The 26,310-nt window shown below is 36.2% G+C and overlaps 1 protein-coding gene and 1 pseudogene across 1 annotated transcript in view; one reads left to right on the forward strand and one right to left on the reverse strand.

The window, feature by feature from the left end:
• Positions 1–26,310, forward strand: part of LOC127152299 (tripartite motif-containing protein 16-like protein) — a 247,054-nt pseudogene that overhangs the window by 173,939 nt on the left and 46,805 nt on the right.
• myo10 (myosin X) overlaps positions 1–26,310 on the reverse strand; it is a 48,173-nt gene that overhangs the window by 15,873 nt on the left and 5,990 nt on the right. The window contains exons 2-19 of the mRNA XM_051093064.1: positions 20,818–20,916; positions 18,168–18,326; positions 11,216–11,403; positions 9,656–9,793; positions 9,436–9,560; positions 9,294–9,307; positions 9,103–9,187; positions 7,668–7,771; positions 7,186–7,315; positions 6,947–7,065; positions 5,299–5,445; positions 5,103–5,203; positions 4,918–4,984; positions 4,736–4,828; positions 4,469–4,537; positions 3,043–3,125; positions 2,853–2,961; positions 2,488–2,568 (exon numbers count right to left, since the gene is read on the reverse strand). Coding sequence (XP_050949021.1) covers positions 2,488–2,568; positions 2,853–2,961; positions 3,043–3,125; positions 4,469–4,537; positions 4,736–4,828; positions 4,918–4,984; positions 5,103–5,203; positions 5,299–5,445; positions 6,947–7,065; positions 7,186–7,315; positions 7,668–7,771; positions 9,103–9,187; positions 9,294–9,307; positions 9,436–9,560; positions 9,656–9,793; positions 11,216–11,403; positions 18,168–18,326; positions 20,818–20,916 — 1,911 coding nt within the window. The remainder of the gene's footprint in view (positions 1–2,487; positions 2,569–2,852; positions 2,962–3,042; positions 3,126–4,468; positions 4,538–4,735; positions 4,829–4,917; positions 4,985–5,102; positions 5,204–5,298; positions 5,446–6,946; positions 7,066–7,185; positions 7,316–7,667; positions 7,772–9,102; positions 9,188–9,293; positions 9,308–9,435; positions 9,561–9,655; positions 9,794–11,215; positions 11,404–18,167; positions 18,327–20,817; positions 20,917–26,310) is intronic.

The following is a 26,310-nucleotide window of genomic DNA, read 5'->3' on the forward strand; positions in this document are numbered from 1 at the left end:
AACAGATTAACAGACATCTGACCACTAATATAACTGATGGCTATGTCAAAACAGTTCAAACATCTGGAAAAACTCTCAGCATCTGTCTAAACATCACAACATCACTCCTGTTCTTCTACAGCTACAATGTAACCATCTGAAATTTAGTTTTTTTTTATAATATATGAACTCTTACTGTACAGTAAAGTGTCCTTTCTCATCCTGTGACCGTCAGCAGCTTTAAGCGAGTGTATGTCCACAACGAGCCAGTGATCAACTGGTCAGCTCACACACACATACACACCCCCAACCTCTCCGCTCATTCACACACTGCTGGTTGCCATGGAGATCAGACCCATGCTGGGCTAATTTGTGTTTGAAGGGGGAGGGAGGTGTTGGAGGGAAATGCATTATGGGTAGAAAAGGGGCAGAAGCCACCCCAGCTGTTTACATTCAAATAAAGTGGGGGAACAGTTTAGAGACAGAGATGTGCAATTACAGTATAATAGACAGAAAGAGACATGTAGAGAGGCAGATATAAAGATATATAAAGACATATACACTACCAGTCAAAAGTTTTTGAACACTAAGATTTTTAATGTTTTTTAAAGAAGTCTCTTCTGCTGGCTTGAGATCACTTTTACTGCCTAAAATAACTGCTTTGTATTGGAATGTATTTTAAAATGTAATTTATTCCTGTGATCAAAGCTACATTTTCAGCATCATTAATCCAATCTTCAGTGTCACATGATCCTTCAGAAATCATTCTAATATGCTGATTTGCTGTTCAAGAAAATTTTTAACTATTATTTTCAATATTTAAAACAGTTTGGTACATTTTTTCAGGATTCTTTGATGAAGAACCTAACAAATCGTTTGACTGCTAGTGTAACTGTAAATGAGTTCATTTAATTAAACTATTGTATATATTTAGATTATTCTTTTAGTTCTTATTTTAAATATTAATATCTACTTTTTACTAAAGAATGATTTTAAATAGAAATTAATATTAGATATATAGATAAAAATAGAAAACAGATACATTGATAGATGCTATGGTAGATTCCATTTTAAAATTAGTTTTAGTTTATTATTATTATTATTATTTATCAACATTTTATTTAGTATAAGAAATCATTTTTAAAAAAAAGAATAAGACAGAAAAATAGGGAAAAAGAAATTTAAAGCCAAGTCAAACTTATTTGAAGACAAAAAAGGAAAAAGGAAAAAATAATTTTATGTTATTAAATGTATCTTTGATTTCTGTTCTTGTATTTTCTTAAAATATTTTATTCTGTGGTGTAGATAGATAATCATAAAGTAAACAAACATATATCTTTGAAGTAGTTAATTAGTCTGTTAATTTAGTTTAGAGTATTATAATACTATTTATCATAATATATAGTTTATTATAATACTAATAAACTATTATATGCTCTTTTCCTGGCAGTGTTTTTGAAAAAGACTGCCAGTCACGGCCAGCATTTTTTATCATTTTCACAAAAATTTGATGGCCCCAGAATATTTTTGTTGTATGTATATCTGAACACGTAATACATCAAAATAAAGAACAGAGCCTCTACCTAAAAGTTTTGTTCTATTTTGACGTGATTGTGATTGTGGGTAAGTTTAATTAAAAAAAAAGCAACATTTTGACCAAAAAGCTGAGAAAATCTTATTTTATCAAATACTACAAATAAATAATACTTCCTGGATTGACATTTCACCGACTAACATAAGGCAGTTTTCATTTATATGCTGTTTATTTTAGAGATTTTAGACTCATTCAGGAGATGCGTAATAGTGGAAACGTTGTCTCATGAAAAACGGAAAAATCAGTTTTGGCAGGGAAAGAGTTGATATTCTACATTGTTCACTTTTAATTTGTTTGCTTCCTCTTCTGCTGTTTTTAAATTTCACTATACACCATTTACTCGTGACTTCTGCACGAGGCTAAATTTGCATATTGATTTACTTTAGCACTGATGTGTTTAAAGCACGATCTAAAAGCATAAGTAGAACGGAACAGAATTGATGTGTCCCATTAACACCTCGGCGCTGACCTTTAACAAGTGAACAAAGAGGAACTACCATGCACAAAACACACACGCAGTCTGACATCTGCTGTAGAGTTAATAGGCAGCCTGCTGAATGGCCTCAGGTCCAATGCAATCTGAATAGAAAAGTGTACAGCGCATGTGTCTGTCTCTCAAAGGAGCCTTATATCTTCACACTGAGTTTATGATGTGTAATCTCCTTCTGTCACTACTGAAGTAAAACACGGAGAGATAAACAACCATACACAGGATTGCCATCTGATAGCGTGCGTGTCTAATTGGTGTGTGTTTCAGATGTCTGCACTTGAACTTGGCCCATAATTGTGACCCGACTGACATTCTCAAAATAAACAAAAACATTAATTCCAAAACTGAATACAACACAAAGTGACACAAACTCTGGTTCTTGGCTCAATTAGTTCATATGTTTGTGTGTGTGTGTGACACATACCTTGCAATTGTTGGGTTTAATGCAGCGTACAAAGAATGGATTGGAGGCACTGAGATTGGACATCAGGGAATGCAATGAATTCTGGGTAGACAGAAATAAGTCATTTGTTACAAAATGTTTTATACCTAATACAATTAATCTACTAACTAACACTTTTAGCTAGTTTATTTACTGTAACTGAAAAGGTGAACAGACAATCATTCGATCGTTTTGGATTGTTTCTTTAGTGAAACTAACATACAGTACACTTTCTAAATCAAATTTTAGAAACCTCTATAGAAATAAAAGTGTAAGAGTAAAATAATCATTTTAATGTAGCTATTGTTTACCTGCTGTAAAGAATTATGGGAGTTGTAGTTTCTTACCTTAAATTGGGAACTAACAGTAGGTCTGCGATACTTTGAGCCGCACTTGACTGTGTCCTGTCCAGTCCAGGTGTTCACTCGCTCAAACAGATCATACACAAAATCCAACCTGAGAGAACAGCATTGTGTGAACAAATGACCCGACAGAGAAGAGTTACACAACTACATATATACACACATACACACACACCTGCTCTCCCTGAGTAAGTTGAGAATATCATCTCTGAAAGTGTCTCTGTTCTTCTCTAGGATTCCTCTGACATCATACACAACCTGGAGACAAAAAGCAGGATGTTAACCTGAGATATGACACCTGTAACACTAATGTTGAACACATTTTTGTCTCAATGCCCAATATATACCATAACACATGATATATGCAATGCAGGCTACACATTTTCTTTATTTCTCCAAATGAAACTTTGCCATACAAAGATGCAATGTAAATACTTGAAGTATGCAAATTATGCATCCTAATATCAAATGTCAAATGCTTTGTATTTTAATGTGATCACCAACTTAGTGGCTGGTAATTAACAGACCATATTGCATCAAAACATCTATTTAATCATATTTTAAATAAAACCATGCTTCTGTTGATAAATAATAATGCCTCTTGATTCTTTTATCAGAAAAAATGCATTAACATGTAACTAAATTTATATTTTTTTATTATGAAACATGAGACTGCACTTGATATATGAGTAAAATGTCACTGATTGTTGAAAGACGCTTACAAATGCTAATTTACTTACATACAAATCATCAAATAAGTACACACACACACACACACACATGTATACATGCATACATACAGTATAAACACTACTAGTCAAAAGTAAATAGTCAATAAGATTTTTAATTATTTTTTTAAAGAAGTCTCTTCTGCTTACCAAGCCTGTATTTATTTGATCCAAAGTACAGCAAAAACAGCCAAATTTAAGTACTGTACTATTTAAAATAACTGTTTCTTTGATGAATAGAAAGTTCAGAAGAACAGCATTTATCTGAAATAAAAATCTTTTGTAACATTATAAATGTCTTTATCATCACTTTTGATCAATTTAAAGCATCCTTGCTAAATAAAAGTATACATTTCTAAAATTTCTTTAGCCGAAAAAAAAAAAAAAACACAAAGCTTCTGAATGGTAAAGTGTGTAATGTTACATAAGCTTTTTTATGTCAGATAAATCATCTTTGGATCTTTCTATTCATCAAAGAATCTTGAAAAAAATGTACTCAACTGTTGTAAATACTGATAATAATAATAAATGTTTCTTGAACAGCTAATCAGCGTATTAGAATGATTTCTGAAGGATCACGTGACACTGAAGACTGGAGTAATGCTAAAAATTTAGATTTGATCACAGGAATAAATTACATTTTAAAATATATTCAAATAGAAAATAGTCATTTTAAATAGTAGAAACATTTCAAAATGTTACTGTTTTTGCTTTACTTTGGATCGGATAAATGTAGGCTTGGTGAGCAGAAGAAACTTTAAAAAACATTAAAAATCTTACTGTTCAAAAACTTTTGACTAGTATATAGTTGCTTTATTTTTGGAAGTTAATTACAAATAACACTGAAATAAATCCAAAAAAGGAGTGCTGTACCTCTCCTGCATAATGCTTGATTCCAAACTGATGAACTGCAACACGAGGCTTGACGTAGAACTGATTCCTCTGTGATGGAGAGCGATATAGATTAGTGATTATACAGCAGTTGCCATATTCAGGGTGAATTTATGCTCAATATTCAAATCTGTGGTGGACCAAAAGTTTGTTTGGGCTCTATAAATTTGGTTTTATTCTTGCTTATAGCTCTTGCTCATGCAAACCTGATGCCCTTCAGAAAAATGATGATCTGTGTGTATGACGTACAGAATGCTGGCTATGGAGTTTCTCCAACAATGTGCCATCAGTGCCTTTAGGAAAATGACTCTCCTCATTCACGAGAGCGAGCAAACCCAACTTCTGCAGAGAAAACACACACAGGGAGACTCAGATCTAGAACGTCAGAATGTAGACAGTGTTTCTGAGTGGATCTGTCTTTGTGATTTTACCTTTTCTATAAGGTCAAGGCACTCTCCATTGTCCATCCAGTTGACATCATCCCAGACCAGCCCTTCTCTATGAACACAAACACACAGAAATAAATAAAAAGCAGAGAATTAGATGTTTGCCATGTGCGTTGGTTGCATTTAAAGTGTTTTGGTTTTGATGTGTTAAGTGTGTTGTAATGACTTACTTGTTGTACTCAAGTTGCTCTAGTGAGAAAATGTGCTTGTTGAAATACTCCTGCAGCTTCTCATTTGCATAGTTAATGTTAAACTGCTCAAACCGGTTCACCTGAGAGGAAGAAAGAAAATCAAGCAAAAAAAAATAAACAACACTAATCACAGGACCAGTGATTTAAAACCTGTCGGAAACTCATAATGACTCACCTCAAAATTCTCAAACCCGAAGATGTCCAGGATGCCGACGGATCGGAAGTCTTCACTGCCATTGATACGGTTGTTCAATTTACGAATGATCCAAGTAAAGCACTGAGAGTAGAGAGCCATCGCCATAGAGTCCCGCGAGTCCACCGCCTGATACACATACACACAGGCATAGTTGTGTTGTTATTTTGACTACAAATGTTAAAGCTATTTATGTCATGGCAACTCTCTGAAACCTTTAGCACGGTAATGGATATGACAATGTATTTGGTCTTAGCCTGTTGTTGATTATTGCTGCTTCTGCAGCAAAGTAAGTACACGAACTCGCTACTGCCAATACACCGAAACAGTGCTCGGAAATAACCTGTAGCAGATCTACACAGGTGGAGCTGGGGAGGTGGAAGGTTTCAGAAGAACTCTGAAAGGGCACCGCGAAATGCTCTAGTGAATGCTAACCAGCCATTTAATTGTAAAGCAGCAAGCTCACTGGCTGTGTATGCAATGTGGACCAATCAGCTTGTGCCAAGTAATTTAGCGTTGTGAATATATCAGTTTGCATTATGGATCCATCAGTCTGCACCATCTAGAGTTTCATGATAGAACTTGGCATTTACTTAAATGTGACCTTGGACTACAAAACCAATCATAAGAGTCAGTTTTTGGAAACTGAGATTTCTACATCCTCTGAAAGCTGAATAAATGAATACATAAGCTTTTCATTGATGGTTTGTTAGGTTAGGAGAGGACAATATTTATATCCGAGATATCTGAGGGTGCAAAAAAAAGAAAAAAAAAAAAAGAGAAAAATCACCTTTACAGTTGTCCAAATGAAGTTCTTAGCAATGCATATTACTAATCAAAAATTTAGTTTTAATATATTTATGGTAGCTTTGCGGTCCAGGGTCACAAATATGCGTAATTAAGCTTTAAATTTGATTAATCTAGAAAAATAAGTGTTACATCCATCTTCAAAACATAAGGTTTGTTGATTTTCTCCTCTTTTGCTTTTAATCCATTTGCAGTAAAATCCTGAAAAAAATTACTTTTAATTTCTGTTAGTCAGTTAGTTAGTTATCCACTAACTTTTTTTGTGCCAAAGGCTCCTTATGTTTAATTATAGATTTCATATACAATATAGGAAACACCTCTCGCGATGCGATGTGATTCATCCAGATGTTATCCTCTATCCATACAGTGATAAAAGGTGAAGTGAGAAAGGCGAAATGTTTACTGATGAATTGCAGTTACATCTGAAGTCCTCTAGAGGGAAGGAGAGTTTCTAGACATGTTTTTGGTGAGTACAGAAGTATTCTGGTAAAATATATGCTGTTTTTTACTAGGGTTGCAAAAGGGCCGGAAAATGTCAGGTACATTTCTGGAAACTTTTAAAAAGTTTCCAGAAATTCCTGGAAAGTTTCCAAAAACCTTTTCACCTCTTTGCAACCCTGATTTTCAGGTATGACTTGATTGTTCATACATGTTGAGTATCTACTCACTGTGTGAGCTGCTTATCTCAATCTCATACTATTTATTTTCTCCATCTCAATATTTTTCCTACTGGCACTGAACTGAAAAGTGCCTGTAAATATTGTGTTAAGAAGTTGTTGTGATGTTTGATGGGGAAAACAACTTTGATTTTAACACCCGTTACCTGCTCTACAGTGAGAGGTGTGCTGATTTCTTCCCCTCTGAGGATCATTGATCTGTGGGTCAAAACTTCAGCCAGCTGTGCACAATCCAACCCCAAAAGATCTGCAGCTTTACTGAGAGCTAAACAAACACATATTTTACATTTATATTAATATAAATGTAATGCAATTACAGTAAACGGTTTTTAAATTCAACAATCAAGACAGAGAAATACAGAACAGAGAGTGGAGGATCGCTTACCTGATTTAGAGCAGACCTGTGCTCCACCTGCCGTTAAAAACTCAATGTTTCCCACATGCAAGATTCCTGAAAGGAGCCTCAACACCTCCTTAACGTTCTCTTCTCCAAACTGCATTGTCCTCAGAGCATTCTAACACACAAAACACCAGCATTAAAACACAAGAGAACAATCAATTTATACATAATACTGGAGTATAAATATACATAAGCCTGGACTAAAGGCTGCTGAAGCATTCAGCTTTGACATCACAAGAATAGATTACATTTTAAAATATACAATACAACTGAAAACAGTTATTTTAAATTCTAATAACAATATTTCACAACATTGCAGTTTAGCTTTATTTTTGATCAAATGACTGCAACCTTGGTGAGCATATTGCTTACACAGAAGCGCAGTAGGTTGTTGTTGTTGTACAGAAGAGGGAGTGTGTGTTTCTGTACTTTAGAGTAATCATACAGTGATGTTGTGACTGTCTTACCAGCACTTCCTGAAAAGTCTCAGTGTCATTAATGGCTTTGTCCTTCACACATCCTGACTGACCCAGATAATGAAAGCCCTCCGGAGGGGAAAGGGAGAACGACTCTGTGAGAAAATGAGCGAGAGCGATAAACACAGATCTTAAACAAACTGATACTGTGGCACAAACAGAACTGATTCACTGTGATACTACGACCTTCTGACCTATCTGTCTGATGTGACAGTGACATCTGCAGAAGCTGAACCCGGGTTTAGGTGACTAAACTGAGAAAGCCATGAATAACAACACAGTTTTGCAGATTGTAAGGCTCATCATGAAGCCTATAATCTCTTTGTCACCTCTGTCATATTTCTTCCTGAAATAGACTTTAAATGAAATACATTCTATATATTAGGCTTACTATGATATGACTACATAGCATCTCAGTGATATCAAAATACCAGTGGTGTTAACAAACCCTACATTAAAGGAGACAGAGACCTATTATGCCCCATTTTACAAGATGTAACATAAGTCTCAGGTGTCCCCAGAATGTGTCTATGAAGTTTCAGCTCAAAATACCCCACAGATCATTTATTATATCATTTTGGAAGCGGAATCACGCCGTTTTGTGCATGCATCTTTAAATGCAAATGAGCTGTTGCTCCCCACCCCTTTTTCCAGAATAGGGCTGTACTTCTGCAGCTCGAAGGTCAGCTATTCTACCAAAAACACCTATTTGGTTTTGATTATCATATAAATTGTGCTGAAATCATGCATTTTAACCATATTTGTTTAAATTTCTGATATACAGTTTTCTGAGCACAAACATGTGAAGCACATGCTCAGAAAGTGGCTGTCACATGACATGTGAGTACTAAACTAAGTTCTCTTTCATGTCTTATTGCGCTTAAACGGTCAAATACACACAATTTTATGGTAAAAACACAAGTTACAAAAACAGTCAGTTATGTCTGTGAGGGTAAACAGCTGGGAAAGAAATCACATGTTTATATTAGATCTGTGTGGCAGCAGTGTAATACACAGCAAATAAATCAATAAATCCATTGCTCTCTCGTCTGCTCTGAGGGTAGGACTCTAAATGCTGTTTTGTACTCATCTGTGTAGCCAACGACAGATTGCACAGTTAGCATGCTTTCCTCAAACTTTTGCCATGGTGTTAGAACTGGTACACCATTGTCGGTGGGTTGAAAGAAGCACTGGGGACCTGATTATAGCACTTAAACATGGAAAAAGTCAGATTTTCCAATTATGTCACTTATAATTTGTTCCCAGACATATCTGTTTTGCAGATTAAAGATCATCTATAATGCACTCTTGAAGGTGTAATACTTATAAGGCACTTTAAAGGGCAACAGGTCTTCAGTCTCAACACAAGGGTTCAAAAGAGGCTTCAAACAGAAATCTGTTGACAGTGTAGACAGCCCAGACTCACCCTTTTGTTCTGCGCTGGTTCCGGCCAGCAGAGCGTAGAATATGTGATAATTTCTTTCCCCAGGATTTTGACGCACAACGCGATTCTGAGAGAAACACACACAGACAATGAGAGTCCAACAAAGACATGATTAGTGACCCACATAAATGACACACACAGACACACAAGTTTTATAAATAAAAGAAACTCACCTTTTCTAAAAGGTCTGTGTGTTGAAAATATAAAGTCAAGGCAAATGCAGAAACAGACACTATTACAGTACAGGTAACAAAATAAGATACAGAAATGAACTAATAGTTGACACATCTAAAGAAATGCACAAAAAGAGGATACAGTCTGTGATTCTTCCTCCCTGGATGTTTCCATGCTGGCTGAAATGAAGCTGGACGAATTTCCCAAAGCGACTAGAGTTGTTATTATGAACTGTTTTAGCGTTTCCAAACGCCTCCATTATTGGACTATAGAGACAGATAGACAGATGAATTCATGCATATGAGTGAGCACAGTGTGTACACAGAATGATTTGTGTTACTTCATATATACACACACATACCTGCTCTCCAGAATTGCTTCTTCTACATGTGATGATGCTCTTTTTGTAGTTGATAGCGCCACACTTTGCTGACTCATTGCAGACAGAAAGCGCAGAATCATCTTTGTGCTCTCAGTTTTACCTGCTCCACTCTCCCCACTGACACACACACACACACACACAAAATGTCAGTGCTGACAGATGAACATTAGCTGAAAGAGTTGTAATGAGCTGATGTAGCCAGCAGAGGGCAGTTACTTTCTGGCTGTTATTCAAGAAGTCTTTTTAAGACACAAGCAGCTTTACTGGCACAATAGTGAGTTACCAAATTTTTAAAGCAATAAAAATTGAATATATAAATACATCTACACTACCATGCAAAAATTTGAGGTTAGAAGGATGAATGGATAGTTTTATTCAGCAAGGATGCGTTAAATTAAACAGTAGAACGGTAGTGTATTTATGACACCGTCAACAAATTAGGGCTAGAAACGCAAACAAAAATGTATTTCAACAAATAGTCTGTGAAGGAAAATTGTGCCTGTCAACCTCAGGTGGACAAACTACTGTATTATGAGCTATTTTATTTCTATTTAATTTATATGAGGTTTGCCAAATTATGAGACATGTTTAAATACAACTCAAAACCATGATTTGTGTGATTTAATTTGCATGAAAGACATTAAATAAACAAATTAAATCCATAAAACGATTATACAAGGGCACAAACTAAGCCAAAATAAACATTTTAAGTAAAATACAGACATTTAAAGTGTGTAAAACTAGATACTTTTCATGCTAGGTTGATTTTGCAATTATATTATAGTTCATATAACTTATATATCTAATAAGTTTAAAAAACACAAAAAGGTGAGAGATTTGTGCCCTAGAGAAAAGTTATGGGACATGTACCATATTGCTGAAAAGTAAAGGTACCATTTAAAAATTCTGCTGTTCATAAATGTAAAAGTATTTAATACGTGTACAAAGTTACTTTCAGCTTTGTGTGTTCGTGTCCTACCACTTGCCCTTTTCACAAGGCAAGGCTTGTTTGTGCTCCCTGCGGTTTCATCCTGCAGGTCTGGGAGTTTGTGGGTATTAGATTTCCATTGAAATTCTTTGTTGTGGTTTGCAAAAATGCCAAAAGAAAGCGTTGTGTGTAGTTACAGCACGAGTTGAAGAAGTACACTTCAGTTTCCACCTCAATTTCTGTGCAGTAAGAGAAAAGTCTGCCTTTTTTCGGTAGCCCTATCAATGTCCACATGTTTGCTGAGTCTGTACATGCTCAGAGCTTTTCTTAGTCTAGGCTTGGCCACGGCGGTCAGGTATTCTGCCAATTTGTATTCTCTATGTTGGCTCTCGCTAAAGCCGATGAGAGATTTGCAGTGTAGAGAACAAACACAGCAGTCTGACACCTTTAACCTTTGCATGCTTGTTTAATGAGTGCTGTCAGGCAGCCATGAGTTTGACCTCACACCTTGGCAAGAGGTCAGAGGTGAGGGTTAAGGTCATGGCAGAAGACTTCATAGTCAGACTGTCTGAAAATGAGAACTCAACATGTAAAACTCATGTAAAACATACCTGATGAGCACACACTGGTTGTTGGAGCGCTTCCACAGGGATCTGTAGCACTCGTTAGCAATGGCGTAGATGTGAGGAGGAATTTCGCCCAGGTGATGTCGACTGTATCGTTCTATGGCTGTGGCATCATACAGACCTGACAGGCTCTGATAAGGGTTTACTGCTGCTAAAATAGAGCCGATGTATGTCTGCAAACAGATAGAGGAATGGAGAGAGAGACAGAAGGGGAAAGTAGAAACTTATTAAGTGAGTAACCACAGGTTATAAACACCCTCTGCGTGCCTGAGCATGTGCACGTGTGTGTTTTGGTGTCTTCTGACCAACTTTTCTAACCACTAATGCAAATAGATTGGATTGGTTGCTGAGATGTTTGGATTTGAATGCCAAATAAGTGCAAATTGGCATCTAAACGGTCAAATGTGCAGGTGAGTTTAGGACTTCTTCGTCTGGCACGCTCCTGCATCTGTCTTGTCAAATTTTATGCATGATCATATATACATATATGTAAGACAGAAGATGAAATTTTAATTTATATGACATAAAACCATATGTAAAATACATGCTGTATGTGTGTATTGGCAAACGTGCATACAAAATATTGCATAAATATATTTTAGCTCATTCAAAAGATGCTTAAAAGAAAGAATGTAAAATCCGCTCACTTTTTTTCTCTGGAACACAAAAGAAGATATTTTAAAAACTGTTTATTTTATGTCCATAGTATAGAAATCTATGGGATCCAATGTTGTTCTGGACCTACTGACAGTCATTATATGGACACAAACATTCTTCAAAGGCTGGAACATCACTATCCGTTTCATCCTAATGTCTGTATTAAATGCAATGTCTCTCAAAATCATATTTCTCCCATAGAATCCATAAAGAATGAAGTTTAAATGAACTTTGCATGTCTCGTTTATAATGCTTGTCCAGTCAAATCAGTGAGATGAATTTACACAGCAGCTTTTTATAGTAATATTAATGCCAGACTGTAATTCAGCAAGTGACAGATGGAAACAGAAGCACAGTACAGAAAGAAGTTTTAAAGCAGACATTAAGCTGTCAGTATGTGGTCCTCAGAAGAGGAAAGCCTTCTTATTGAGACACAGGTGTTATCAGTTTGCTCAAAATAGGCTGGCGGGATTCCCTCTTTTCTAGTACAGGAAAAATGAAGTCATCTTGTAAAATAAATAAAACCTTTCCATTTTAAAACTAAGGTGCACAGTTTTATTCGCATCTGGGAAAGAATATGTGCTTGGAGTGGAATACTATTATTATATACTATTTTGTTTGTATACTACTATTATATACTATTTCGTTTTAAATCCCTGTTGAAAAAAACAGTATATGCTGGTTAGGTAGGTTTTGATGCTTGGATGCTGGTTTTAGCTGGTCTGTGTTGGCTCTTCGCTGGTCCTTAGCTGGTTTAAACTGGTCCTGGACCAGCACATGACCATCTAAGGACCAGCATAACCCAGCAAAGGACCAGCATAAACCAGCATCAAAACCTACCTAACCAACATGCTGGTTTTTCAACAGGGATACTGTGAACTAAGCAAAATAACAATACTAGAGGCTGTGACAAAATATTAATTGCTGCAGTCAATTAAAAAATGTTTAATTCATATGAATTAATTGTTTTTTAAAAAATGATACGAAAAATGGTTTTAACGAATGATTCAATGACAAATAAATTTTTTAACAGTCACAGTCACAGTTCTATCTGAAAAAATAATGTAATCAACAAACGTTATTTAAAACTATAAACTAAACTTTTTATCCTAGTACTTATGTGACTGTAAGACAAAAATAATACTACGTGGTTAAAAATACTGCTTGTGAAGCCGTTTCATACCTAAAAATGATAACTGCTGTTTCACAACACGTCATCAATTGGCCATTTTGGCGGCACTGAACAGAAACAATGCGACTGAACCAAACAAAACTCGCATATTTTGCTGATTACTGCTGTTGAAAGTAGTCATTTATTGTCATGTGTTGGGCCGTCTGTCGGACCGGGAGAAACATTTGGAGCACTACAGACTGCCAAAAGTTGTAACAAATCAAGGAGAGGAGTGTAAAAAACTGTCTGAGGAACAAAAGGCGTTTGTGGTTGGCCAAAATGAACTAGGATAATCTTGACAACATTCATGTTTGTTCTTATCATTTCCTGTCAGGTAGGTGAATATCACGCTATTATCTTAACATGTATGTATCTTTACCACCTATTAACTTTAGTTTGCACCCTTTCCTGCTTATTAAGTTCTTCTCCATTTGATTTAGCAGCTTCCATGCATTTTTTCTGTGATTTGGACAGCACAAATTAGCCGAACAACATATTCAGTAGTACATTAACCGTGCAGTCCATGCTGTTGTTTACTTTAGAGTATCGCCAGTATGGCCGCGCATCTGGGTAACTGACCAAACCGTGACGTAAGTGTAACTTAAATGAGTGCTATAAATAAACACAGCTCGTAAATGGCTACTGAGATATTATTCTCACATAAAACAAAGCAGAGACTTGGACCCGGAAACAGTTTTCGTTATGGTGCGACTTATCATAGATAGCCATAGACTTCCTGATCGAGGTTTAGACAATGCTTAATTTAGGGAAGCATACTACTCATACTACTTCAGCCATATAAAGATGCAGCGGAAATAGCAAGAGTAAAAAGGCAGTATTGGATTCAGCCAATCAAACTGTGACACACTGCCCCAGTAAAACCCTCCAGATGCCCCTGCGAGGGTTTAATCTCCATAAGTGCTACCTCAGAAATGCAATGAAGGTCTATAGCAGCCATGTCCTTCCCATAACCTCCCCTGGGTGTGTCTGCAAATGTGTGTAACAGCACACTGAGGGGTTTAATTGGGGGTGAACATCATTTGTATTGCTCTGTTGTTGTTGTTGGGCTCGGTCCAAATGTTGCTACTAATATCTTCATAGTTTCGAACTCATAAAGCAAACTACAGTCACAGTAAGTTAAAAGATGCACTTTTTAGGAAGCACATTTTATATGCTGTTCCACATGCACAGACAGAAGCAGACGTGAGATTGCTCTCTAGAGAGACAGCTGAGAGTGACAGCTATGCATAGTGATGCATAATAAACTTAGACATATTACACACACACACACTCTCAGTGTTAAACCGACTGTGTAGAGTGAGAGTTGAAACATGATCCGGCCCAACCGAAGCAGAACTATTTCCTGCTACATGCTCACACTACAGGGAAAGACAGAGGCTGAAAAAGAAATATAGAGAGCGAGCAATACTATGAAAAAGAGGTAAACCTCACATGCAAAAGACATTTTCTGGATCACCAGCCCCCGTGTGTGTGTTTGATGTGGGAAGCTGGCCTAGTATTTTCGATCCAAATGTAAGGGGGGGAAAAGTCCACAGCTGTTTATAATCAGAGATGGAGCGAGAGAGAAACGTCTTTGTGTTTTAAATGCTGTGGAATCGGATCTCAGCTAGACACACACATTCCACAAAACGACACACACACACACACTCAACCAGACGCTTGTATTTTCATCAAGACTTGTGTGTGTTTAATGGCATGGAGAACGTTAGTGTTTATTTGTACTGAGTCTAATCACCTCTTGGAAATAAGTAAACTCCTATGATTTTATGCATTAATTTTTAATATAACACTGAAGAAATTGGCAGACAATCCACAGACCACCAAAAACTAACCACACACACACCACACACAAATAACACCCTAATTCGTTCTGATTGCTCCCATATGTCACCAATTAGCCAATCAGTTTAGCAGAACTGTGGCGGCTGCTCTAATTAGCCAATCAATTAATTAGATTTTATAAATGTGGATGCGTGTTTTTTATGTTAATTTATATGAGATTAATAAAGATGTCATTTGTGGATCAAACGGAATTTTCTAAATATTTCCATGCATAACAAATATTTGGTTATCAAAAAATAAGCTTATTATACAAACCAGACAATGAAGAAAAATGTGTTTATATGTGATTTTGAGTTTTTATCCGGTTTTGGCATCAAAACGTAAACCAGAACTGTCAAAATGTTAGAAAAATGTAAACATGAAACTTGGATTTTATGATATTCATCTGATAAAGTTTTTATATAAAAATAACATAACGTATAATTAAAAATATGACTGTGTATTTAGTAATATAGCCTAAATAATTAAATAAACATCAGATTTTTTTATCCCAAACCCTAAACACACCTTTTTGGTATTAGATTCAGATCAAGGCATTATTTAGTCATTTTAGCTCTTTTTTCAACCCATGTTAATGTGTGGGAAACGTTTTTTTAGTCATGTCGAAACAGGAGGTGTGTATTTTCTCATGATAAGTGAGTAACTCTGACGTTATTGTGATAACCATCGCATACCTGCAGACCACACCCACTCTCATAGCTGACTGGTTATCTCACACTCAAACTGATCCAATCACATGGTATGTGATTACATGGCAGACAGACAGACAGACAGAGAGTGTGTGTGTCAGAGAGAGAGAGAGGCATGTCGCCTCCTGGAATGACTGCTTTATCGTTTTATAATACTCAATGACAGGGCAAATAAGGCTATTATTTCATCTGTCCATGAAGATGAAAGGGTTTTCATCATTACTATTATTATTATGTTGTGCAAAAAATGAAAAAAACAAATAATGACTGTACCTTTTTCATCATAATGTATGACAAATTAAATATCTTTACGAATCAATGACTGGACAAATTAAAGGATTAGCTCACTTCCAGAATAAAAAAATTCTTTCTTCAGTTGAACAGAAAAGGTTTTGGAGGCAAACTTTATAGGATTTTTCTCCATACAGTGGACTTCAATGATGCTCAATGGGTTGAAGGTCCAAACTGCAGTTTCAGTGCAGCTTTAAAAGGGTCAACATGATCCCATCCAAGGAATAAGGGTCTTATCTAGAAAAACGAACAGTAATTTTCTAAAAAAAAAAAAAAAAAGTAAAATTTATATACTTTTTAACCACAACTGCTTGTAATATCGCATATGTGATGTAGGTGGAAGTCCCGACCCAGTGTGAAAGTACAAAGAAAGTCAAACGCACTTTACAAAAAAGGTAAAACAACGATGTCAGACAATTGTGAAGTTACAGGAGAAAATGTGATGGAGTTTTTCGCCCTACCCTACCTTTTTAACCAAAGTACACTGGCAAAGAAGTGCGTGTGACATTTCCAACATGATTACGTAATCCGTGAAGACATGTATGCGCAAGCAAACTAGAGCAAGACAAGCATTTGTGGTTAAAAAGTTTATAAGTATATATATATATATTTTTTTTTTTTAGAAAACTGACCAATGATTTTGTTACGTAAGACTCTTATTCCTCAGCTGGAATCATTTAGAGCCCTTCGAAGCTGCATTGAAACTGCAATTTGAACCTTCAACCTGTTGGCCACCATTGAAGTCCACTATGTGGAGAAAAATCCAGGAATGTTTTTCTCAAAAAGCGTAAAATTTTTTTTTCGACTGAAGAAAGAATGACATGAAGATCTTAAATGACATGGGGATGAGTAAATTATAGGGAAATTTTTATTCTGGAAGTGAACTAATCCTTTTAACATAAAAATAAATGTACTTTCTTTTAGTTTCAAATGTGTCAAATTGTGTCAAAATCTCACACTATTGACCTTATGTAGCCCCTCCCCTTTTTTACATACATAAATCCACTTTACCAGCTAATTTACTCTTGCGATGCCATAGAAATATACAAAGCTACCGCACAAACGGAAGTTTAAAGACAATATTCTAAAGATGGTGATGCGCTTGTTTCTCTGGAGAATAAGGACAATAAAATCACCGATCACTGAAAATGTTTACAATATCCAGGAACAGTTCACCACAAAATGAAAATTCTCATATTATTTACTCATCATAACGTTATTTTAAACCTAACAGTTTTTTTTTTCTTCTTTGGAACATAAAAGATACATTTCTATAAAATCCTGGCATTGCCACTATTTTGAATATAATGAAAGCAAATGAGGTGTTGGGCTGTCAAGCGCTACAATGATGAATAGGAACCATAAAAGCGTTATAAAAATAGTCTTGTGTGCTATAAAGTCTTATGAAGTCATACGATAGCACTGTGTAGGGAACACACTGAAATTCAAGCCATTTTTCACTGAAAGTCCTGATATCCGCCCTAGCTCTTCTTGGCACATTCATGAGAGAACTAGTCGTGTTCAATCTGTGAACAAATCATTCTTATGAATCAGATGTTTTCAGTGAATCACTGATGTAGTCCTGCAATATCTCATGGTACATTCACAGAAACCTTTTGAAGCAAGACAGCCTCAGAAATTATTCATACAGGTATGAAATGACAAGAAGGCAAGTAAAATGATTTTTGGGTGAGCTATCCCTTTAAGTACAACTACAGAGCAGTATAAACAGATGTTAACCTAACAGATGTTTAATCCCGCTAATGCACACACAAACAATCACTCTGCATTAATTGGACTTGATGCAGATTCTTGGAAATAAAGACTTCAGAGTGCTGATGTTGTTTAGAGAGTCAGCAGTAGCATGTTAACTCTGTTCCTTAGAGTCAGTCTGGAAATCTGGAACTGGACTAACTGCTTTTGGCACAGACCACATCCCGACACAACACACACACACACCTAACACAGCTGAACCAGCCCCAAAGAAGAACACAGTACACTGTTGTGAGGAAAGCCTCAAAGAGGCAGTATAAAGAAAGAGCGAAAGGGAGAGAGACGTGTAATTAAGCAAATATATTTTACTTTGACACATTAAAGAACAGAAAGCCATCCAGCCACCTGCACAACAACCTAGTATCCTTGACAACGGCGTCTTTCACCACAACTAAAACATTCACACACTCGTGCACACACTCATTTGTAAAAATGCGTGCTTGATGAATAACAAACAATGCTATACTGAGTATATGTGTGTGATTTTGCTCACATATATGCTCTTCTGTATGTAGCGGAGCTGCAGATTGTGTAGAATGGCCCCGTCATGCAGGTCCTGTAGGGTTGCCATGTCCTCGACCCCATTAATACTGCTGCTGTGCATTGGGTAAACCCTCTGCCTGCTGACAGCATTCTGTTTGTAGGTGTACACCTGAACAAAACACACATTTGCAACATGTTAACAGTATGTTTGTCTTTTGTTCGCAGTATTTGTATCACAAGAAAAACAAAAAGAGAGCAATATGTGACTCTGGACCACAAAACCAGTCATATGGCGCAGTTTTTTGAAATTGAGATTTATACATCAAATACAAAGCTGAATAAATAAACTTTAGAACAATATGATAATATTTGGCAGAGATACAACTATTTGAAAATCTAGAATCTGAGGGTGCAAAAAAAATTAAATATTGAAAAAATCACTTTTAAAGTTGTCCAAATGACATTCTTAGCAATGGATATTACTAATCAAAAATTAAGTTTTGATATATTTGCAGTAGGAAATTTACAAAATATCTTCATGGAACATGATCTACTTAATATCCTAATGATGTTTGTATCCTAAAGAACAATCGATTATTTTGAGCCACACAATGTATTTTTGGCTATTGCTACAAATATACCTGTGCTACTTAAGACTGGTCACATATACAAAGAAAGTGAAACAAAAATTTAAAAAGGTTATTATGTGTTCCTGCTCTAAAATGATGGATCTGATTGGATGACCCACATACAAGGCATACATCCATGATGCCACATCAAATGAATTCTATATTAAATGACACATTCATGAAAAGTTGTTTGCCAGCATTTTTTTGTATAATGACATTTAAAATGCTATAGTTTTTCTTAGCCCAGTAAACCAATTTAATATGTAGCTGTACTACTTTCAAGAATCTCATATGATATCTACTCTATTCAATTCCCTGCTGAAAAAAAAACAGCTTAAAACAAACTAAAATGGTTTGTCAGTCTCAGCTGGTCACGTAGCCTGCTCACGCTGAATTGTTTGCTAGTTTTAGACTCCTTTCAACAGGTCAGACCTGGAAGACAAGCTTGCCGATGAGCTGAACCATCTGAGCATCAGTTTGTTCAGGCTGGATGATTATTTTAATCAGTTAAGACAGCAAACCAGCTCAGACTGGTTTAAGCAGTTTTTTTCAGCAGCATGTTTCATATTTAAAGGGATAGTTCACCCAAAAATAAACGTTCTGTCATTAATTACTCAACCTCATTCCAAACCTGGAAGACCCAAAAATTTTGGGTTAGATTTTGGGTTAGTCTTCAGAACACAAATTAAGATTTCTGATGAAATCCAAGAGCTTTCTGACCCTGCGTAGACAGCAACACAACTGACCCATTCAAGACCCAGCAAGGTAGAAAGGACATTGTTAAAATAGTCCATTAGGGATGCAAAATGATTAGTCGCGATTAAATGATTCAAAATAAAAGTTTATGTTTACATACTATGTGTATGGTGTATTTTTACTATGTGTATATAAATATACACGCATATATGTATACTTTTAAAAATATATATTTTTATTTTAAATCGATTAATCGCGACTAATCGTTTTGCAGCCCTATTGTCCATGTGACATCAGTGGTTCAAGCGTAATTTAATGAAGCTACAAGAATACTTTCTGTGAGCAAAGAAAATAAAAATAACGACTTTATTCAAAATTTTCTTCTTTTCCATGTCAGTCTTCGCCGTGCTTTCACGAAAGTACCATGACGTATTCGTGTGGTGCTACTAAGAGCAGGCAAGAAGAAATCATTGAATAAAGACGTTATTTTTGCATTCTTTGTGCACAAAAAGTATTCTTGTAGCTACATACAATGGTTGAACTACTTGTGTCACATGGACTATTTTATCGATGTCCTTACTACCTTCTGGGCCTTGATTGTGGTAGTTGCGTTGCTGTCTAAGTAGGGTCAGAAAGATGAACTAAAGTCTTACAGGTTTGGAACGACATCAGTGTGCGTAATTAATGAAGGAATTTTCATTTGTGGTTGAACTATCTGTTTAAAGTGCATTTTTTCTATTTACTTGGTGGTAATTTATTAATTTTTGGGGGGGGTGGTAATGACCATCTGATCGAATGTTATCACAATAAAGTTATTGTTAATAAAAAAATGTGATTATTTCATATCACATGAACTTTTTGATTAAAACAATGTGACTAAAACCAGTACATTAAAAACACTCTAATTTACAGACTAAACAGAAGGTGTTTATTGCTTTATTAAACTATACAGATCCTGATTTTTGCTTGGAGATAACAGACTGTCCACTGACTGCAGATAAGAAACAGAAGCCAGAGACATGAACAAGTTGCGTGTGCTTGAATAAACACGTGAGAAGATGAGAAACAGACTCAAGAAACACGTAAACACAGACAGTGCTTAGTTGAGAAACAGGCTTAACTGAGTTTCTGGTCATCTCTGTGTACCTGGCGCGGGGCTCCATGACGACAAACAGCCTGCTGGTCTCTTCCAAACAGGCGGGTACACAGAGAATTGTGTGTTTGTGTAAAATGAGACTATGACACCTGTTCAGCAGTGCGTTTTGATCCGAGGTGCACAGAGCAGATGTTAAGCCACTGTTCCTGTGTAATGCATACACCACGACCCCCACTTACCTGTCCATAGTCGGTGTTAAAGACCACCACTCCACCAGAGCATGAGTCCACGGTACTGGGGACATAATGATCCTCCACCCAGAGCCACACACGACAACCCTATAAAACACAAATTGCTGGTTAGCAACATACTAAACAATAGCAGAGAAACAAACAACTGTTTGCAAAACCAAGCGTTAGATATAATTGTGGATCTTGAAATGAAATTGTTAAACAATCCGTTTGAGAACTTCCCTGTGGTTCAGACAAATCACTAACAATTAGCAGCAACAATAAAATACAAACAACTTGTGTTAAAATGTGGTATTCGTAATTCTAGATCTTGACATCTTGGTATTTGTAATTCTAGATCTGTGTTTTTAGTCTCACTTGTTTCTCTTAGAGCTTCAAAATAAAGTGTTTTCACAACGCGTCATCAATCGGCCATATTGGCGGCAATGAATGTAAACAGTGCCACTGAACCGAATGAAACTGGCATATTTTGCTGCTAAAAATGATCAATTAATATCATGTTTTGGGCTGTACTAATCGGTCAGACCAGGAAAAACATTTGGAGTACTACAGACTGCCAAAGGTTATAACAAATCAAGGAGAAGAGTGCAAAACACTGTCTGAGGAACAAAAGGCGTTTATGGTTGGACAAACTGAACCAGGATTTCCAAAGCAAGAATCTTGACAACATTCATATTTGTTCTTTCATTTCCAGTCAGGTAGGTGAAATATTAGGCGAATATCTTAAATAATACTGCTTGTACGTACCTTTACCACCTATCAATTTTAGTTTGTCAAAATTTTGCGGCCTTTTCTGCTTACTAAGTCCTTCTCTATATAATTTAGCAGCTTCCACACATTTTTTCAGTGGTTTAGACAGCATAAATCAGCAGAAAAAACATATTCAGTAGTACATTAACCGTGCAATCCATGCTATTGTTTACTTTTGAGTATCGCCAGTATGGTCGTGCATCCGGGTAACTGACCAAATCGTCACTTAAGTGCAAACCCTCCATACATCTCATCTCAATAAAGCCTCAAACTGTGCTCTTATTTGCTTAGCTACCAACGTTTGCAATCAAATTTCAGAGATTTCAATGTCCAAATGATCTGAGCTATGCTATCTACATGAATTTTGCAGTCAACAACCGTCTCACATTGTAGAACAACTGTCTATTTCTCCTATGGAAGACAAAACTGAAACTTAAATGAAGGTAAGAACTTCTTTAAGTCTTTTAAAAATGAAAGATTAACCTTTGAGGCTCTGTTTTTAGGATGTTTGTACAAAAAAAAAAGTGTAATTACCAATAACTGTACCTCATTAGAGCAAATTCCTCTCTTGCTCTCATATGCCACACACACACACTATAAGTGTGCATGCTGATGGAAGAAACACATGGTGATCTGAACAGGCATGACTGGCTGTGAGGCCCCAGTGAAGCAGACACAGTTGAACTTTAACCCCATTCCCCACTTACATGCGGGCACACACACACACACACATATACAATCGAGATTGCAAACACTGCAGCATTGTGTTTAGTCCACTGCCACACTGCATTATGGGTATTGTAGTTATATATACTAGTTCAAATGTTCTAAATGTAGAATTTACCACTAATTGTTCCACACGGAAAATAACAGACCGAGACTATAAATCAAACGCAACATGAACACAACAAAGTGATTATGTTTGACCACAGTACAAACAGCAACTTTCAACACACAAGTTTTAAAATCAGAATGTGGAATTTGGAAGGTCAATCTTAAGAACAGTAATTAGCATTTTTAAATCTTAAAAATTCATCCTTGTTAACCTGTCATCCTCTCTCTCAACCACTTATTCATGCAGTGCCATAAACTCAACAGTCCTTCATAGTTTAGAAGAGCGGAAACACACACACAAACACAGAACTGCTGAATGATCAGACTAAACTGCAAAAGAACAGCTGTGCAGCTGGACACACACACAGTTTAACACTTTCTCCTAACCCGGTATAATAAGCAGAAACAACTATAAGTAGCTAAACCATTCTTAGACTGGTTTCCCAAGAAAGGGTGTCAAAATATTACTGTTTGTTTGAGCAACAATGAGTCAACTAACGGCATGAGTTTTTTTAATGGCCTCCAATTTCAGATAGCACTTGGCAAATTCTGGAATTATTTCAATACATTTTAAACACTGGAAGAATTTTTTTTCAGTTAATTGATTAAAATAATCAGATAAAGCATTTAACAATTGTTAGCTGTAAGTGTAAAGATTATTCTAACAAAGATCCACAGTTTACTCCAACCTGAAAAACCAAAGTACCCACGGAAAAACTTTGGTTTTGCAAGACAAAGACAAAAGTCTGTAAAGGAAATGGACAATTTAAGTCATTTTCTCTCTGATTGCTGTCACATGGACATCTTCATGGTTTCTAACAGCCTATGCACACATGTAGGACTTCTGCTAACCTGCCATTGGTTTGCTAAACTAAACTTTGTAAAAAGCAAACAAGGGCAAACTGAGAACGGCAACAGATAAGTAGAGCAAGAAAAAAAATGGGAGATGATTTTAATCAGTGGGACCATTATATCACTCATTGTTTTCAAGGAATCCAACTTTTAACTGATTGTTTCTGGTAAGCAACAAAAAACTGCTTGCAGTTGCAATATAAATAATTTCGCATGAAGTGTTTTGCATATTAACAGTCAATGTTTACTGCCTAAAAAGAAATCAGCTCTGTACTGGATTTACTCTGGATTCAAACAACTTTAAAACCTCAAAACACAGAGTCAGCCCCATCAAGTTAGCGCATCTCTAACCCACACAAACAGGAAGCTGTTTTCCTCCCTAAACCAAGTTTATCTCAGGAATTCTGGGCTTCTAATCCAATTCACCATCTCTGCAGTAAACCAGGATGCACAGTGAAACCGTTTCCCAACATTTGACTCAAGCGCTTAATGGTGAACACAACAGTCCTGAAAACACGTCTCCACATGATCGGTTAATGTGTGTTGCATCTCTAGAGATGCACATTAAGAAATTAATGTTAAGAAATGTCTGAACTGTTCACTGTTTTTTAGTATGTGTGGATTTACAAAAAGAAGGACAAAAACGCCCTTGGACGTTGGCTAAATCTTACAAAACCTCACTTTGGGGACATCCAGGAATGCGTTAATGGTGGCTGAGGCATTGAACTTGAGTGTGCGTGTGTGTGTTTTTCTTTCACAGAAGCATATTTCGAGTTAAGCAGCTTTGACTGTCTCTCATGTTTATCTGCAAACATTAGAAGATTACAACCGCCCGGTCAGTTTATGACTGCAGCACACACACACGTTACTGTTTAAAAAAACCCCACTCCAGTCATATTTCATTCATAATTATCTCTGTCTAGTTAAAACTACTGCTTAGATGTTCAGACTGATTTCCAACTTACTGGACCTTTTGAAATGACAAAAAAACCTTGGTGCATTTACAAGCACTTTAAAAGTTTGATTTCAGCAATAACGTGTAATGTGAATGCTTCAGTCCAACTGGAAACTGGCCAGTCCAGTTTTTGCAAAGTTTTTGCAAATTCAATCCTTAAAATATTTCAATACTCATTATGTTATTTGACTACACACTGTTGAAAAAACACTGTAGCTTGCTAAGAGAGGAAAACAGAGAAAGAGTGAGAGAAAAGTAAGATTTTGTAAGATTCTTAACATTTTTGAAAGACATCTCTTATGCTCACAAGGGCTGCATTTATTTTAATCAAAAAAGTAAGAACAATAATATTGTAAAATATTATAACAATTTAAAATGTTTTCTTTTTTTATATATTTTATTTTAAAATGTTATTTTTTCCTGTAATTTTCAGAAGCCGTTACTCCAGTCTTCAGTGTCACATGATCCTTCAGAAATTATTCTAATCCGCTGATTTGGCGCTCAATTATCCTTTCTTTGGATTTTCAAAATTCTTTGATGAGTAGAAATAGTTATGGGCGATATACTGGTTCAAACGATAAACTGGTTTGAATTACACACACGGTATGAATTTTTTAAAAGCCGGCATACCGCTACAAGTGCCTAAATCATAAATTGAGAGGAAATCCCTGTTAACTGCATACACTTCTGACTAATGGTTAGAGACCTATTTATAACACACAAGTAATTTTTAACTGGACAAATAAACCATCTGTAAAACACTGTAAACAGAAGTCAGAGACACTTAAGACGAACGCAATGATGAGAAAACAATGAAGCAGGCAGAGCAAGAGCACTGTTCATGATTTGCAAAATATTGGAAGAAAATCCTAAATACTGAATTGGGGTTAGGGGTTTATATGAATGTATCTCTAAAGGAACCTGACCGTCTTTAGAAGAGTTCAGATGGTATTTTCTTTTCATATTACCTTAATATAATGTAGTGTTTAATAGAGCAATATAATGTAGTGTTTAATGTATTGCTGCTGTTCCATAAGCACCACCTGCTGTCAGAGTGTGAATTTGCTTCTCATTCAGTCCGTCTGCTGTTTTTGTTTCATGCTGCTGTTTTATGTAGCATAATTTTACAAAGTCACATCAACAGAGGCCGCTCCCACGATAGTTGATTGACATGAGCGTCTTTCCTCAGATCAGCTGTAACAGTCCGACCTCCATTGTTTCGATGCTGGAGCAGGGATGTAAGTTAGACAAGAATATCTCAGATTGAGCGATTGAGGTGTTGTGTTGTTGGATGTAATAATGAACATAGTGGTCGTCATTTACTCCCGACATCTGAGCCACTGAAGATACAGTGGATTAAGTTTGTTTGTGAAGGGAATGCACCTCCCGATCTACAAAAATGCCTTTATGTTCATGCAAATCATTCATGATCCAGTTTCACCTACAGCAGAAGTGAGTATAAGGTTTTTTTTTTATGAATCTCTGCAATCACCTTTTCTAATAACGTGCTAGTTAGCAAGTTTAGTGGCTAAACGTGGCTAAAGTAAACAGGCTCATCACTCCACAGAGAGAAGAGAGGGGCAGGGTGAGCAGAGCTCATTAACATTTAAAGCAGCCTCGACCAGAATGAGATGATTTTTGCAGAGCTGATTTTGGCAAGGTAAAAAGGGTGTTGTTTTACACAACCATTGAGAACTTTTACCAAAGTATATTATAGACTTTTCATTAAGACCCTAAGAAAGAATCATATCAACTTGTGGAAAATGGGCATCCGATGACCCCTTTAATACTGTTTGGTTTTTGTTTTTGTTTAGTGATAGTTATTCATGACTCTCTTCTTTGTCCTGAACAGTTAAACTCCTTCAGAAAAATCCTTCAGTTCCCACAAATTCTTTGGTTTTTCAGCATTTTTGTTTATTTATACTCCCCTCCCCCCCAAAAGTCCCTCAGTTGTCCTCAGTGTGAAACGATGGATCTCAAAATCATACAGTCATTGATGGAAAAGGTTCAAATACACAGAAATGCTGAAAAACCAAAGAACTTGTGGGACCTAAAGAATTTTTCTGAAGAACAGCAGGCAGTTTAACTGT

The sequence above is a fragment of the Labeo rohita genome, chromosome 2 (genome assembly GCF_022985175.1).
Source record: "Labeo rohita strain BAU-BD-2019 chromosome 2, IGBB_LRoh.1.0, whole genome shotgun sequence".
Classification (NCBI taxonomy): Eukaryota; Metazoa; Chordata; class Actinopteri; order Cypriniformes; family Cyprinidae; genus Labeo; species Labeo rohita.